This window comes from Odocoileus virginianus, chromosome 17 (assembly GCF_023699985.2).
Source record: "Odocoileus virginianus isolate 20LAN1187 ecotype Illinois chromosome 17, Ovbor_1.2, whole genome shotgun sequence".
In the NCBI taxonomy this organism is placed as follows: Eukaryota; Metazoa; Chordata; class Mammalia; order Artiodactyla; family Cervidae; genus Odocoileus; species Odocoileus virginianus.
This window is the reverse complement of record NC_069690.1, coordinates 51,303,697-51,320,941: the sequence shown is the minus strand read 5'-3', so window position 1 is coordinate 51,320,941 and position 17,245 is coordinate 51,303,697. Positions and strand designations below refer to the sequence as shown.

Sequence of the window (17,245 nt, the reverse complement as noted above, 5' to 3'; positions counted from 1 at the left end):
TTCAGTGAAATCCCGATCATTGTTAATAACCGCTGGCTCTTCCAGCTTCCCTGGTAGCTCAGCTGGTAAAGAATCTGCCTGCAATGCAGGAGACCCCGGATCAATTCCTGGATCAGGAAGATCCGCTGGGGAAGGAATAGGCTCCCCACGCCAGTATTCTTGGGCTTCCCTGGTAGCTCAGCTGGTAAAGAATCTGCCTGCAATGCTGGACACCAGGGTTCGATCCCTGGGTTGGGAAGATATCCTGGAGAAGGGAACTGCTACCCACTCTAGTGTCCTGACCTGAAGAATTCCATGGACTGTATAGTCCATGGGGTCGCAAAGCATCAACATGACTGAGTGACTTTCACTTCACGGTCGCTTACATACCAGAATGTACCATCTGGGACACCTGTATCTGTGAGATGGTTGGAGCTTTGTGTCTATTATTTTAAGCATATTTAAACTACACATATTCAAGTATCATTATAAAAACTGATGATAAAAGTGGAGCAACAATAAAAATTGTGTTATTTTCTGACTTAATTTGAGGCTGCTTTAAACTCAGAAATGAAATAAAAGGTTTTCACAGAATGGTACTTAAGGACTTGCCCAGCAGCCCGGTGGCTAAGACTGCACTTCCACTGTAGAAGGCATGGGTTCGACCTCTGGGCGGAGAAATAAGATCTTACATGCTGCATGGCCTGGCCCCCTTAAAAAGAGGTACTTCTAACTTCTGTATTTGTAATTGACATGTGATACAGTAATTTTAAAGCAGCTTTTGTAGTGGTTAACAATGTTTACTGAACATGATTAGTTTTGAGAATCATGATTAAATAGCGCTAGATCCAGTCAGCACTTTTATAAGTCTAAATTAAATTGTTGATAAACTGTATTTATCAGGATTCTTCGGTTACATGCACCAGAAAGTGACTCTACAAATTAAGGAGGGAGTGGAAGAAGGAGTTAAGAAGGATAACAGGTGGCTGACACCATTGAGGAAAAGCTGAGAAGCCAGCCTCCGCAGCCTGCAGAGCCTGGGTGGCGAGGGCCTGTGGGCAGGTCTGGAGGTCGCGGTCTCTGAGATGGATCTGCTTCAGCTGCTTGCCCCTCAGTTCAGGATTCACGTTCCAGGCAGTGTCTTGATTGGATTCATAGGTAGTAGGCCACAGGAGGGATTTTTCCTGGGCTCAAAGGATGTATGTTACCAAGACTTAATTCTCACTCCACTTCTTAGCCTCTCGCCCTCAGCGTCAGCTTCATTTCCAGGCCCTCTGTGGTCAAGGCCTTCAACTTCCATTCCTGTGGTCCTGTGAGGTTCTTAGAGTTGCCCTGAATCTAGGTATCATGGTCCAGGAAATGCAGTGCTTTTGGACTGGCCAGACACCTCTCTTGAGCCACTGTTCTAAACGTTAGAGTGAGAGAAGGACTGGCACTCAGGAAAATTGGAGTACAGTTTCCAATGGGGGGAGTAAAGGAAGCAGCAAAAATACCGGATGGAGGTAATCACCTTCATTGTTCAGAGAAAAGCCTACCAGCTGAGGAACATCATTTTTCTGTGATAAAAAGCCAGTGGAAGAAGATCGTCAGATGTTGGGAAGCACTGGTGGGACAGGGAAGTGGCTACGTCTCAGTGGTTAGACGGCAGGCACCACATGTGTGTTTATCAGAAGTCTGGTCAGTCAAATTGCTCCTACTGAGGGTGCTGCTGGGTTTGTTCTGGTTTGGTGCTTTAGCCACAATAGTAAGTGTTGAAAGAAATCCTGGGGCTGAAATCCGTGTTAGCACTAAATGAAAATAATGTCAGAGTTCTTTTGGAATACCTTGAGGCCCACTGCTTCTGCCATGCCTCTGCTCAGATCTCAGTGATGCTTCTGCATCCTTCCAAAATAAAGGTTCCTGCAGTCAGCATTCCCAATCAGTGTCTCATCCTTTCCTCCAGAGCTTCCCTCTGTACCTTATGGTACTCTGGTCTGTGGAAAATGAAGACCTTTATCTTTAGCTCTGTACTCTCCCAGCTCATTCCATGTCCCCTCCTCCATTCTGTTGAAGCCCCATCTCTCATTAGGCCAAGAATGGAGGGGGAAGGAGATGCATGAGAGAGGGATTCAACATTTTCCGGAGCCTCTCTCCGCTCCCTGTGACCATTTACAATCATTGTTTTTGTTGCTTTTGTTTTTTATTCTGGTTTTTTTTCACTTTTTTAAAAAGTTTACATACAGTACAGTTCACTTTCTGGTGCACAGTTATGTAAGTGTCTATGAATCCATGCAGTGTATATGTCATGTTTATAGGTGCATATAGCCACCATCATAATCAAGATTCAGAATAGTTCTGTCATCCTCCAAAGAGTTCCTTGCTTTGTCCCTCTGTAGTAACATCTTCTCCATCCCCAGCCCCAGGCAATCACAGCTCTGTTTTATGTTCCTCTGATTTTTCTCTTTTAGTTTGTCATGTAAATGGAACTATGCAGCACATATCCTTTTGAATCTGGCTGTTTGTACTAAATATTATGATTTGTCAGAGTGTGGTTTTTCTTTGAGCTTATCTCATTTGGAGTCCACACAGCTTTTTGAATCTGTAAATTTATACATATCACCAAATTTGGGACGTTGTCCACCATTATTTTCTCAGATTTATTTTCTTCTCTACTTTTCACCATACTTTTTCTCCTCTACTTCTGAAACCCAAATAACATGAGTGTTGGGTCATTTGGTATTATCCCACAGCTCCCTGAGACTCCACTTTCTTATCTTTATTCTGTCTGTTCTTCAGATCAGATCATTTCTTGTGCTCAAATTAAGTTCACAGATTCTTTCCTTTTATCCATTCTTTCACTGTGCCCATCTAGTGAAGTTTTTTATTCAGATATTTTGTCTTTCAGTTCTAAAATTTCCACTTGAGGGAATTCCCTGGCGGTCCAGAGATTAGGACTCCGCGCTTTCGCTGCCAAGGACAAGTGTTTGATCCCTGGTCAGGGAAGTAGGATCCTGCAAACCAAAAAGCGAAAAATAAGTAAATAAATAAATAAAATTTCCACTGTGTTCTGTTTTATAGTTTCTATTTATCTGCTGTGAACATCTATGTTCCCATTTGTTTCCAGGGCATTTACCTTTATTTGCCTCTTGGAGCATAATTAAAATAACTTTTAAAGGCTTTGATAATTCCAACAGCTAGGTCACCTGGGAGTTAGCATCCCCGGTCTTTTGTCCTGACAGTTTGGCCACATTTTCCTGGTTCTTTGTATGAAGGGTAATTTTGAGTTTTATCCTGGACCTTCTGGACACATATGGACCTTGAGTCCTATTAAACTCCTCAGGAGCATGTTGATTTTGTTGTTGCTGTTAACTTACTTTATTTTGTTTTTGTTTAGCAGGCAGTCAAGCCAGCTAGGTTCAGACCACAAACCTGTCTCACACTGTGTGGGCAGTGATTCGAAGGCCGTTCAGTTTCCCAAGCCTTCACTATGCTATGCTGCCTTGGGCCGGGTCACACGTGTGTCTCTTGGGTTAGTTAAGGACTTTGTGGGGAGAGGGAAGTGTAGTTGAAGTTGTAGTTCAGTTTTCCAAACCTTTGCTCCTGTTTGGGGTCTGTCACATACATGCATGACTTGAGGGTGAACCAGAACTGAAAGTTTATGGGCAGAATCTGAGGGCCTCCTCCAGCCGATGGCTCTCTGGTCTGCCACACTAGCTGTCAGGAGCTCATTTTCCTAGTTCTTTGTTCAGAAAGATGAGGTTCTTTTGGCGTCAGCTGCCTGGGCCGCCACAGCACAGCGCTGTGACCAGAGCCGACCTTCGGTCAAAATAACAACCGACAGGCAGTGAAAGAAGGGGAAGTGGGGAACTCACCCCCATACAGCCACCTCCCCGAGTTTGGACTCCTCTACCTGGCTGACTTGCTTTTGTTTACTTTTCATAGTTTGGTTTTCTTTTGTATTTATATTGTACTTCATCCAGTTTTTTGTTGTAATCAGTGGCAGAGAGGCTGTGGTGGGCTTATTCCATTTTGACTGGCCCCCAAAGTCTTAAAGCATGACCTAATTAGTTTTTTATGTTGCATAACAGACTACCACAAACTGAAAGCAATGCACATTTATTATTTCACCATTTCTGAGGGTCAGGAGGCTTAGCATGGGTTAGCAGTCAAGCCAGGGCTGGGTTTTCATGGGAGGGAGGGGTTGACTGGGGAAAGGTGGGCTTCCACACTCACTCAGGCTGTTTGCAGAATTCATTTCCTTGCAGCAGTAGGATTCATGGCAGCTGTTTCTTCAAAGCTGACCCCTGAAAGGGAGACTAAAGCAAGTCTGCTAAACAGATGGAGCTTTATAATGTAGTCAAGGAGGCATCATTCTGTCACCTTCGCCATATTCTAATGGTGAGAAGCAAGTCAGGTTCCTCCCACACTCATGGGGAGGGCATCATACAAAGGTGTGACCAGCAGGAGACCTTAGAGTCTCCCTGAGTACATTATTCTTTGATCCTCAAATAAAAATTCTTCCTTCCACCCTCTGTTCCTGTTAATATTTGTCAGAGCTGTGGTACCCTTTTCCACCCCACGTCTTGGGGTCATGCTGAGCAACTGTGGGTTTTTTTATGCAATCCAGCCCGTACGTGATCCTCCAGGTTCTTGACCTCCTATGCCAGTGACCTACTTTAGAACCTGGTTCTGTGGCTTTGAATCTCAAGCACAAGCTGTCTACTCCATTTTTCTGTTTTATTTCCATACTCTGTCGAGTATTAAGGATAATTCCAGCCTCACTGTCACTTTCCTGTTAGAGTCTATGCCCCTTCAAGGTCTAAGGCTGTTTTGTATGTATCTTATCCTCTTCATACTGCCTAGAAGGGGGTAAGTGAGTATGTCCTTACAGATAGCAGGTATTCAAACACATGCTGAAAAGTTAAGAACCTGAAATATTTCTGTGATGACTGGACAGGATACCACTTCCTTCCCCTTCCTTTTTCAGTTTTGCCTGATAACATTTATTCCTAACATAAACACTGCCAGGAAATTCTAATTAAATTAGCTAGCGCACACACACACTGAATTAGTGAATATTTTAATGACATGATATTGGAGTCCAACCAGTATGACTTCAGAGCATAAACTGTGATGTGTCCTACAGGTGAAACTGGGTTACAGTTTCTGGTGACTAAACCTCCCAGGCAAAACAAGCCCACCCTCTTTTGTGTTTGTGCAAAAAGGCAGTAATCAACTAATAAAGCACTGGAATTTGGAACACTTTCCACCTAGAATACCTCTGCATAGGGTAGCTACATCTCCAGCCATAATTTCATCTTTCAAACCACGTTTCTCTGGGAGAAGGTGTAGTTAACTGGGAATACTGAGATGATTGATACCTACAGAGGTTCTACTTACAGGCAGTCTCCTACCTCCCCTCCATTCTTCTTCTAGATGCTTCCAAAATATAAGTGGCTTGTTTCTCCACCCAAAGCCTTCTAATCTGGTGATTGCTAAACTACTTGAGAATAAAAGAAATATGCATCTTGAAAATCCAGATTATTAAAAATATTTTCTTTCCAATAGAATTCAGTAGGCTAGGGACACATTACTATATGTCTCCCCACACAGAACACAGATAATCTGTGTCCACTTTGGCCCTTCAGACTTGCTCTGGGTCCTGAAGTTGAGCCCATATCAGACTTCTCTTTGCCTAGTTTCCACTATTACTGAAGCATCAATTGTACTACTAAATCAAAGCAATGCTGTTTTCTGTAGCAGAAGCCAGGTAGACTAAAGCTGGAGTTACTTGTAGGGATGGTAAACTAGAAATGAAGTGAATGTGTATGAAGAGAGGAATAACGTAGAATATGGGGGCCTTCCCTAGTGGTCCAGTGGTTAAGACTTTACCTTCCTGTGCAGGGGGTTTGGGTTTGATCCCTTGTCGGGGAGCTGAGGTTCCACATGCCTCACTGCCAAAACACCAAGACATAAAAAACCAGAAGCAGTATTGTAACATTCCATAAGACTTAAAGCAAAGTAGAATATGGTAACATTCACACCATGGTATATTATGTAGCCATCAGAAATGATGGATTAGGGACTTCCCTGGTGGTCTGGTGGTTAAGAATCTGCCTTTCAAAGCAGTAGTTGTGGGTTCGATCGCTGGTCAGGGAACTAAGATCTCATACGTGTGTGCATGCTAAGTCACTCAGTCAGGTTTTACTCTTTGCAACCCCATGGACTATAGCCCACCAGGCTCTGTTGCCCACACAATCTTCCAGGCAAGAATACTGGAAGGGAGTTGCCATTTCCTCCTCCAGAGCATCTTCCTGACCCTGGGATCACTCCTGGGTCTCCTGCACCTCCTGCGTTGGCAGGCAGATTTTTTTACCACTGGCGCCACCTGGGAAGCCCAAGCTCCCCTGCACCGTGGGGCTACTGAGCCCACTCACCACAGCTGGAGAGAAACCTGTGCGCTGCAGTGAAGAGCCCTGTGCTGCAGCCAAGGGCTGATGCAGCCCAAATAAAAGGTTTTTTAAAATTTTCTTAAAAAGAAAGGAAAAGAAGTGCTAAGTCTCACTAATAGCCAGAGAAATGCAAAATAAAGTAGTAATGAGATATCATCACTTAAATAGACCAGGTCTGTCCGCTGGGAGAACGGATGAGGAAAGAGAGAGACACGTTGAATGAGGAAAACAAGATGCAAAAAAAGTTGTATAACACGATCTCTGTATTACAAAACAATGATCAGTTAAAATCCTTTGTAAAAATACATAAATGTATATGATTCCATATAATTACATGAACATGATGAAAGGCTCAGAAGAATATGAACTCAGTGGCTTCACGGGTTATCTGGAAGGGAGGTGGAGGAGAGTGGACCTCTGACTTGGGTGTGGAGAGAGAAGAAAGAATGAGTAAGTGGGTGCCAGGCAAATGAGAAACAAAAGCAAAGTTTATATTGGGAAAAATGCATAAGATTACATTTACACTTGTGTGTAAAACCATATAAATTTAAATGAGAGTTTTAAGTTGAAATTTAACTTAAGCAGCCTCCCTGGTGGTCCAGTGGCCTTCAAGTTCAATCCCTGTTCAGGGAACAAGATAAAGATCCCTTGTGCCACAACTGAGACCCAGTGCAGCCAAATAAATATTTTTTATTAAAATTTAAAAATGCAATTTTCCCAACATGGCCATCCCTCTTCTTTATTTCCCATACAGCTTGACTTATAAATCCACCTCACAACTTCTCCACACAGGGGGGAAAAAAAATACAGTTTACAATCTTTTACTAGCCTCCAAAGGTAGATAGAAATGTATTAAATATTACTTGGTCATTTCAGGAAAGAAAGTTTCCCTGGGCAAGAAAGTATACTTATCGAAGATGTTCCAGTATAAATTTCACCTGAGGGACTTCCCTGGTGGTCCAGTAGCTAAGAGGCCACCTTGCAATGCAGGGGACGCGAGTTCAATCCCTGGTTGGGGAGGTAAGATCCCACACATCACAGAACAGCTCAGCGGGCGCACTGCAACCATCGAGTCCGAGCACCGCAAGGCAAGATCTTGTATGATACAGCTAAGACCCGATGCAGCAAATAAATAAAAGTGTTAAAAAAAATTTTTTTTCACCTGAGATTATGGAAGAGAAATTGGTACCAGCAGTGTCCTGAATGATGACAGGCTTTTTCTGTCAGTGCCACAGAGACAGAAGACAGTCCTGCCACCAAGGTACTTAGAGCCCAGAGTACAGGAGGAAGCACACAGTGTTCATTAAAAGCAGGACCTTAGCTCTAATAGATAACATGAGCAGGAGGGCATCACCCAGCAGACTTCTAAGCTCTCATTGCATTGTGTGCGTATCATTGTTGTAATAGTCATCATTTGTTTGAGGCATTATTTACATGAATAGCCTGAAAAGTGTATGACCCCCTCCTTGTCACTGCTGTGATCCCAGAGGGCTTATAATGCCATTGTTCAAAAAGTATTTGTTAAATGAATCAGCCCTTCTGTTTGTCCCTGATGCCTACCTACCACAGTAAATAGCATATGCTAGTTGTGTAGTGAACATATGAGATGATCTTAAGGTTTAGGCTTTCTAGGAAAGGAACAGATGAAAATAGCTTACAAGGAAATGGAAGTCGGGGAACAGGAGGTTTCCGTAAAGATAATGAATGGGTGTAGTGGAAACAGGAGTAAGCGTAGGAGGTTATGGTCAGAATGCAGAATAGTGACATCTAATGTGTCGGCAGTTCTGGATGCTTAAGATCTAGTAGTTAATAATTTGTTGGGTTGGTTTCTGCCCTGCTGCTGCTGCTGCTAAGTCGCCTCAGTCGTGTCCGACTCTGCAACCTCATAGACGGCAGCCCACCAGGTTCCCCATGCGTCACCATGAATCAGCCGTAGGTACACATGGTCCTGCCCTCCTGAACCTGCCCCCCGCCTCCCACCCCATCCCACCCCATCCCACCCCTCTAGGCTGTCACCAAGCACCAGGTTGAGCTCCCTGTGTGCTAATTGGTTTTTTGGTACCTTGAATGGTCAAACTAAAGATGACCAGACAGTTGAGAAAAGATTCACATGAAAGGGAACCTAAGGGAGGTGGTATCCAGAAAGGAAACAAACAATGCGGACAATTGGAAGAACTTCAGATAAACTCTAATTAATCTCCTCAGCTAGCATAAAAATGACCTGCATCTATAAAACAAGAACACAGTGCTGTGGGAACTAAAAAACAAGGAAGTTAAGTAAAATTTTAATATCATGAAATAGGAAACTCAGCAGAAGGACTTGAAAGATCTGGTCATAAGAAATTGACAGCAACAATAGCAAAAAAGTAGAAAACATAAAGGTAAATTACGATTATCCATCTAATAGACTTAATATGTTGTTCAGAAAGCAGAAGATGTTTTCAATAAAGCAGAGAACTGAAAGTAACACCTCTATATTGAAAACATCAGCCAAATACTAAGCACAAATAATGGGGGAGAAAGACTGAGGTGCACATCATCATGAAATTTCAGAATCCCGGGGGTGACAGGAAGCTTTGGGAGGAATCACCTAGAAAGGACTAAAAAGCAAAATAAAATCAGACATCTCTTCAATAGGTAGTAGATGCTGGAATGCAGGGGCGTGGTGCCTTCAAACTTGATTCTGGACCTAGAATTCATGCTCAGCCAAGCCCTCAGTGAAACAAAAAGGTAGCATAATTGAGGGCATCATTCAAGGAGGAAGACAAGGGAAGTCACAGGATGACGGAGTTAGTGGGTTCAGGCCAGCATTCATGGATGGGCAGTGATGAGTTTGCACACACTGTTCAGTCTGCTTAGTCTGTTTTCCCCTCCTTTCCCACTGCACTGATGGAAATGACGCAGTGATTCAGAGTTACATATAAGGAACAAGTAAGCCATAGTGAAAGTAGGCTCCAGAAAGACATACAGAGGTCCAAGCAGCATGTGAAAAGATGCTTGACACCACTATCATGAGGGGAATGCAAATCAAAACCACAGTGTGGTACTTAGGGTAGTCAAATTAATAAAAACAGAAAATAGATATGGGTGGTTGCCAGGGCTGGGGTGGGGGGTATGGTGGAGAGTTATTTCATGGGCAGAGTTTCAGTTTTACAAGATGGAAAGAGTTCTGGAGATGGGTTATACAACCATATGACTGTAACTTTACTGAACTGTACGCGTAAAAATGGCTTAAGATGGCAGATTTTATGTATATTTTACCACAAGTTAAATTTTTTAAAAAATGAAATGACTGGAGGATCTTAGAAAACTCTAGCAGAGTGCTCACAGCACAGAGCGCGCTGGACCAAGGCTCTGAAGGGAGTTCGGGCAATGCGGTTGAGGAGAGGGCTCCTGTTTTTAAACTGGAGGAGAGTGGATGTGTAGAAAACAAAAACAGAATTTTTGTAGGGAGATAGAGCAAGAGGAAAAGAAAAACAACTAGGAACTCTGGGAAAAGCAGCTACACAGGAGGTTAAATGTCCGCACAGTATATTACCTAGCTCTGCATTGAACATTAACACACTGCTTTTAAAGCAAATGCCACTCATTGATTTAATTCATAGTAGTGACCGACTTAATGGACTTGAACTAGAACAAACTCCAGGAGACAGTGAAGGACAGAGAAGCCTGGTGTGCTGCAGTCCATGGGGTCGCAAAGAGTCGGACACGACCCAGCGACTGAACAAGTGATGGGGTGGAAGAGTGGGGTCCTGAAGAACCGCATCCGCCTCCATCACTGTTGACATTAAACTGTTAACATCTCAGATTGATAAGTCAAGATACAAGGATCCAAGCATTTTTAAAGGTAAACGACTATACAGTCACATAGAGAATATTCTTAAAGAAATTCGGTGTATGTTATCTCCATGGAGAGAGCCTGTGGACCCTGGAGAAGGAAGAATCTCTTTTTGTTATGTATCTTTTGTACTTTTTATGCTTTCTCATGAGCATGTATTACTTTATAAATAAAAGTGAGATCCAGTGCTTTTTACAAAATTATTAATGAAAAATGGCAGAAATTATATACCAGGAGATAGAAGAAAGTAGTGCTAGTTAGGGGGAATATTAGATGAAATTTTCTTAAAAGTTCAAACATTTGAGTCATGCTTTAGTTATAGAAACATGACCTCAGGCAGGAAAGTGTAAGGTATCTCAGGGCTCCATGAGATGTTTATTTACAACATTTATTTCAATACTATGAAAGTGAAAGCCGCTCAGTCATGTCTGACTCTGTGACTGTATAGTCCATGGGTTTCTCCAGGCAAGAACACTGGAGTGGGTAGCCTTTCCCGTCTCCAGGGGATCTTCCCAACCCAGGGACCAAACCCAGGTCTCCTGAATTGCAGGTAGATTCTTTACCAGCTGAGCCACAGGGGAAGCCCCTAAACTGTAGTGCTGGGGGAATAGGTGGTTCTAATTAATTTAACTTTCAGAGTAATAAAATTAAGCAAAAATCATTTTTATTCCATGTTCTATAGAATACCTTTTTTAAAAAGTAGCTCTACTTGCCTACCTTATTAAGTTTAATATCAGAAGGTAATTGAAGGCTTTCATTAGACTGTAGATTAAGGAAGCACGCACAGGTGGGGCAACTGTAGGATAAGGGAGTTAGAGAAGGCGAGGTTCGGAAAAAGACCGAGACGGCACTTTGCAGGAACAGGCCACCTCTAATGAGGCGAGAAGGGGCAGCAGTCAGATGAGTGAGGGCTGCACTAACCCAAGAGAAGAGTAGTGTATACAGGCATGTATGTGGAGAGCTGTTGTCTTAAGATGACCTGTTCTTCTCCAGGGTTGTTCCGAGTAGTTCTCTCTCAAGTGGCTGGGAGAAGGAATCCTGGAGGTCGGCCAGAGGCTGGACCAGCTGGGAGCTGGGCTTAACCAACCTTAATGTCCATTTTTTCCCCCCTTTGGGTGAGAGAGTTCTTTGTTTTGCATAGCATGGTGGGGAGGACCTGGAGGGAGAGTTTTAACTCCAAGCTATTTTGAGCCATGTAACTTTCCTTCAGCAGCCATGACATTCCTAGTTTTTATTTGTTCCCTTTTTCCCTAGACGTGGGGCAACAGCATGGTGATTACAGCACCAACGCACCATTCACAGAGCTTGACTGTGCTTTGTAAGAATACTTAAACACAGATTTCTTAGTGTCTCTGCACCTTTTAACATGAAAAGATTCCTAGAAGGTATTACCTTAGATAATGAACGTTTCCCAAGCTTGAGAAATGTCCTGACCTCCTCTAAAAGTTGTTTCTCAACCTTGGCTGGGCATTGAAGTCATCTGGAAGCTTTTAAAACTCCTGATGACTGAGTTCTGTTCCCTGATCTCACTGAAAACGGTTGCAGCCTTGGCATTGGGGGGGGGGGGGGGGCCGTGGCGGTTGTTCGTTCTGTGAAAAAAGTTGCTTTTTTTTTTTCTTTTTTGCTGCCCTGGGTTTTCATCAGTTCATAGGCTTAGTTGCCCCATAGCAGGTGGGATCTTAATTCCCCTTCCCCAGCAGGGATCGAATCTACAGCCCTTGCCTTAAGGAGACAGGTTCTTAACCTCTGGACCCCCAGGGAAATCCACTTCCTGGGTGGTTCTGATGAGAGGCCAAGAAGCACTGTTTTAAAAGAAGACTAATCTCTTAAGTGGGCGTCCCTGGTGGCTTAGTGGTAAAGACTGCCTGCAAAAATGCAGGATCCAGTATTCTTGCCCAGGAAACCCCAGGGACAGAGGAGACTGGTGGGCTACAGTCCATGGGGTCACAGACAGCTGAACACAGCTGAGGACAACGACAGAGTGCCCCCCCATCAAGTTGATTTAAATTGTTTTCCTTATGATGATATTCAGATATCTACAGATGTTAGGTTGAGATCCCCTATGCGTGCAGTAGTCGTAAGCACATTAACAAGTTAAAAACAAACTTCAAAATCAAGAAATTAAACAACAGTGATGGGTGGATAGCAGTGTTGTGCTGAGGCTTGTGTGTGTGTGTTGTTCCTTCTCCTTATTCTGTTAAATCCTCCTTCCCACCTGTCAGTCTGGGCCCAGTGAGGAGGCAGAGACTACATGGCAATATCAACAGGGAATGTTTGTTATGAGAATAATTAAATTGTGCATGCTAAGTTTCTTCAATCATGTCCAACTCTTTGCAACCCCATGGACTGTGGCCCGCCAGGCTTCTCTGTCCACGGGATTCTCCAGGCAAGAATACTGGAGTGGGTTGCCATGCCCTACCTCCAGGGAATCTTCCTGACCCAGGAATCGAACCCATGTCTCCTGCTGCTCCATACATTGCAGGCAGATTCCTTACCACTCAGCCACCGGGAGAAGCCCAATTAAACTGTGGTAAGAGAGGAACTCTAGAAAACTGTGTGCTAACTAGGGCTGAGGGAGAGAGCCTGAGGAGGGCCCAACTGGAGGGGGCCCCTCCCCGAGGCTGGGGCTCACACCCACTGAAGGAGCGGTAGTGCAGCCCCCTGGATGGCAGAGCAGCTTCCAGCATCGCCCAGGTCAGCCAGTGGGCAGTTGGTGGTCGCAGGAAGCGCTCCTCCAGCCAGGGAGAGCTGCCGCCAGTAGCCCATCATACGGACACACTGGAGTGGGGGGCAGCCTTCCCAGTGTGAGCTTTTAAAACCGCTGCTGATGGCCGGGCATGCCGGTGTGCAGACAAAGGGGCAGTGTCAGTGCCGCGGGCACAGAGCACGTGGCATCCCCATCAGGAAGGCCATGGCTGCATCATGGGGAGAAGCCCATAGAGACCAGAGTGGGAGCATGGCAAGCAGCGGGAGGCCCGCAGGGTGTGTGCTGACAGGGTCACTGGAAGCCGACCGTGGATCATGCCACAGCTGCAGGGTTGCTAGGAGACTGCCCCTTCTCCCTCCGTGGCCAGGGTCCTCCCCAGCGGTCTTCCTGGCCACATGCTGACCTAACAGCAGGCCAGCCCCTTGCTCCTGGAGATCCCTCTAGGGCCCTCACTGGGAAACTTCTGCGTGGTGCTCACAGGGAAGAAGGGCTTAAGGGAATACATCCCTCATTGCGTGGCCTGTGCTGAAGGGTGAATCTGGAGCTGACAGGCGATGAGTTGATAACCGACAGCAGCCCGCCCCGCGCCAGCCAGACACTGGTGCAACGTTAAACTGTAGCTCATAAGCCGCCCGACTCTTCAGGAGGTGCTTGGTGCTGTGTTCTGTGTACCCTTCCAGCTGCTCCCCATGCTGTGTAGGGAGCTCTGTTTAAAAAACAATTGGTCTGTCGAACAAACAAGGTGTGCGTAAGAATAGCCTCCTGACTTGGTTGTTCTAGAGTGGGACCCAGGGGTCTGCACTTTTAATCCGGAAGGTGTGATGACAGTGGTCCCTGAGACAGAAATACTGGTCTGGAGCTGGACTGTAGGGACTAAGTCTTTTTCTCCATCTTGTCCTCTAATGCTGCGTACACTGCCTGATAGAAGGTTGGTGTTCAACAGATGTGGGCTGAGTGAATGGCCGCCACAAATGGCTGTGTGCTCTGGTACTGGAGAGAAGTGGAGCCCTTGGAGCGGGGCGGGGGGGATGAATGTCCATGTCTAACGCCTCTTCTCAAAATATCCTTCTTCCTACCATGCGTGGAACTCTGCTTGACTTGCAACTTTCGGCAGCCAATTTTTTTTTTTTTTTCATTTAAAATCATTCATTTAAAATGGACATGAGGCTAATACCACTTTTCTTCATTTTTAATAGGGAGAAAGAACAAGAAACACAAAAAGAGGAACATTTGATGGAAGAAAAGAAAAAGAAAAAGCAGGAAGAAAAGAAAAAGAAGGAAGGTGCTCAGAAAAAGGTTTGGCTAGTTCCTAGTCCATTGTTTCTGTAGTCCCTCTGTCTTACTGCGTTATCATAGCCATTACGTTACAGAGGTTCAATTTATTACTTTTGAAATTCGGTATGCTCGATCTAGAGTGCTGGTGACATAGATAAAGGGTGACAATCACAAAATGTCTTTTAAAAGAAGTATTAGAGCTGTGTTTTGAAGGATTTTGTGTTTACTTTTAGTCTCTGGTAGTAAAGAATGGCCATGCTATTTTATTTAAACTGAACTGTCCAAAACAACCATGTGTAAGGCCCATTTAACTGATTTTGTTAGAAAAGCTAGAAATAATATTTGCAACTTTGGCAAGTGTTCTTTTACAACTTCTACTGGTAAATATTACAATTTAAAGTCATACTGTAAATCTTAGCATCAGGCTTGAATTTTAGGTACAAATTACATTGTTTATTTTATTCTTGCCTGATTTAATGTACCTTATAGTTAAAACTGTTTATGTTTTAGTCTGTATTAAAATATAGAGCTTAAATAAGCTTCCAGATAGATTGTTTTGCCTTTGGGTCAATATTGGCACATAATAACATGTAGACAATTATACATTTTTTCCCAGTAATAAATTTTAATAAAGTAACTGGGCAAAAACTTGTTTTTAAAGTTTCTAATATTAAAGTCTGCTTATACACTTTCATATGGATGTGTACATCCTACACATTATTCCTAAAGATTTTTTTTTTTTTTTCAGGCTGCTGATCAAAAAACCAAAGGTGAGTTTACTTTATTTTGTGGGGTAAATTTTATGGCAGTACCAAAGTTTATGATGATGACTTTTTAAAAAATTGGTGGTTAAACACAAAGAATCTAACCCTGCCTTTGAATCTATTTTTTACAATTCACTGTGAAATTCCTTACTTATCACTGGTTTTGCATCTGCATTTAGTTAGCATGTGCTTAATCTAAAATGCCTACAGAATGTTTTATTAGGGTACATGTGTCTTTTTCAGTTATGGCTTCCTAAGGGAATATGCCCAGTAGTGGGGTTGGGTCATATGGTAGTTTTATTTCTAGTCTTTTTTAATCAATCTCCGTACTATTCTCCATAGTGGCTGTATCAGTTTGCATTCCCACCAACAGTGCAAGAGGATTCCCTTTTCTCCATACCTTCTCCAGCATTTATTGTTTGTAGATTTTTTGATGATAACCATCCTGAAGGGTGTGAGGTGATGCCACATTGTAGTTTTGATTTGCATTTCCCTAATAATGAGATGTTGAGCATTGAAATATACACATTACCATATGTAAAATTTGGAAATTTGCTGTTTGATACAGGGAGCTCAAACCTGGTGCTCTGTGACAACCTAGAGGTGGGGTGGAGTGGGAGATGGGAGATGCGTAAGAGGCAGGGACATGCACATGTCCCTGTAGGGTGGGTGTGTCCCCTGCGGGTGACTGTGGCTGAGTCAAGTTGATACATGGCAGAAACCAACACAATATGGCAAAGCAGTTATCCTCCAATTAAAAGTAAATAATTTTTAAAATATATATATTAGCTTTCTAAACAATGCTTTATAATTTTCCTTCTGATTTGATTTCCACCAATCAAGGATTAAGCCAATAATGTTGACCCAGTTTGTGTAAACAACCAAAGGATACTAAATTTCTTTAAAGCTTCTACTTTCTCTTTGCCAACTATTACAATAAAAGGAGATATATTCTTTCTATATTCTTCTCTCTTTGCTTATTAATGTGTGAAAGATTTCCTTTTTATTCTCCAAGTCCGGAATTGGCACTGGTTGTCCTGACGGGTGTGAGCAGGAACGCATGTGGTTCTCACAGTACCCTGGGCGTCTCTGCCCCGTGCTGGTGGGCTGGCAGAAGGGAAGCCGCTCTCGGAGCCTCCTCGCTTGGTGCTTGACGTGCTCGGAGACTGTCCAGTGCTGGGGAGCATACACAAAGGACTTGCAGTCACCAGCTCCATCTAATCTGGGGCAAGGCACTTCATCTCTTTAAGCCTCAGGTATCTCATACTTACCATGAGAAGGGTGAGGGGTGAGTTTTCACACCTCGCAGAGCTGTCGTGAGATCCACAGGGCCAGGGCTCGGCGCCTGGCACAGAGCTCGTGCTTGCTAGAGGTTGGCTGTGGTTATTTGTAAGTTGTTGTTTCTGTTGGACGGTCACGTGTAATTGTAGGCGCAGACAGGTGCTCCACTTTTGCCTGGCATTTGTAGTTTTCCAAGTAGAGTTTATGTCATCTCATTTGAACTTCGTGATCGAACAGGGCAGGTGTTAGTTGACAATGAAGAAACCGTGGCTGACAGCGTGACTTGATGTGGCTTGCTCTTGGCCAAGACTTAGTGCGAGGACGGGCCTCAAGGGAGCCTGGGTGTCTGACCCCAGCGTGCTTGCCTCGGAGCTCTCACCACAGAGCCGTGGTAAGAGATGGATTTCATGTAAATGAATATTTAAAGACAGCATAGTTTTCAGAAAGGACATTTTCTCTCTCACGTTCTCAGTGGTTGTGTGAATTTACAAAACACTGGTCAGAAGGGCCCAAGAGGCTGCGGTCCATGGTTGTTTTGAAATTATGATCTTGAAAAAGAAATAATGGTTTCTTATCATTATCATTTTAAAGTGCAAAATTATTGCTCTGAATTATCCATTTCCTTTTTTTTTTTTAACATTTGGTGAAGTTTTTTACAACTTGATTCAGTGCCGGCCAACAGTGTTCTGTTGTCACTATAATTGTTTTCTCTTGAAATAGTAACAAATTGCATATGATTGTACAGTGATCATGAATTACATTGTCCCGCCACTTTACAGAGTTATTATTTTCTATTACTGTTCTGATGAGTATTTTCATTGCTGACTCCAAACCCTACTGGGTTTTTATCTTCTCTGAAATACTGCTCCTTTGGGTACAATTTATCAGTAACTGTACTAACTATAACCAGCCTCAGAACAGAACATAATGATTATTAACATCCTTCTAAACAACAGGGGGAAAAATGCTT

At 43.6% G+C, this 17,245-nt stretch overlaps 1 protein-coding gene across 10 annotated transcripts in view; it reads left to right on the top strand.

The window, feature by feature from the left end:
* TNRC6C (trinucleotide repeat containing adaptor 6C) overlaps window positions 1–17,245 on the top strand; it is a 115,224-nt gene that overhangs the window by 25,953 nt on the left and 72,026 nt on the right. For 9 of the 10 annotated variants that reach the window (XR_011492438.1, XM_070479873.1, XM_070479876.1 and 6 more), the window contains exons 2-3: window positions 14,152–14,251; window positions 14,979–15,000. Coding sequence is in view for 9 of the 10 variants with exons in the window: in XM_070479873.1 (XP_070335974.1) it covers window positions 14,189–14,251; window positions 14,979–15,000 (85 nt within the window). In the remaining variant the exon portion in view is untranslated. Of the gene's footprint in view, window positions 1–10,076; window positions 10,258–14,151; window positions 14,252–14,978; window positions 15,001–17,245 lie in introns of those variants that run through there. The other variant, XM_070479874.1, reaches the window with a different exon arrangement.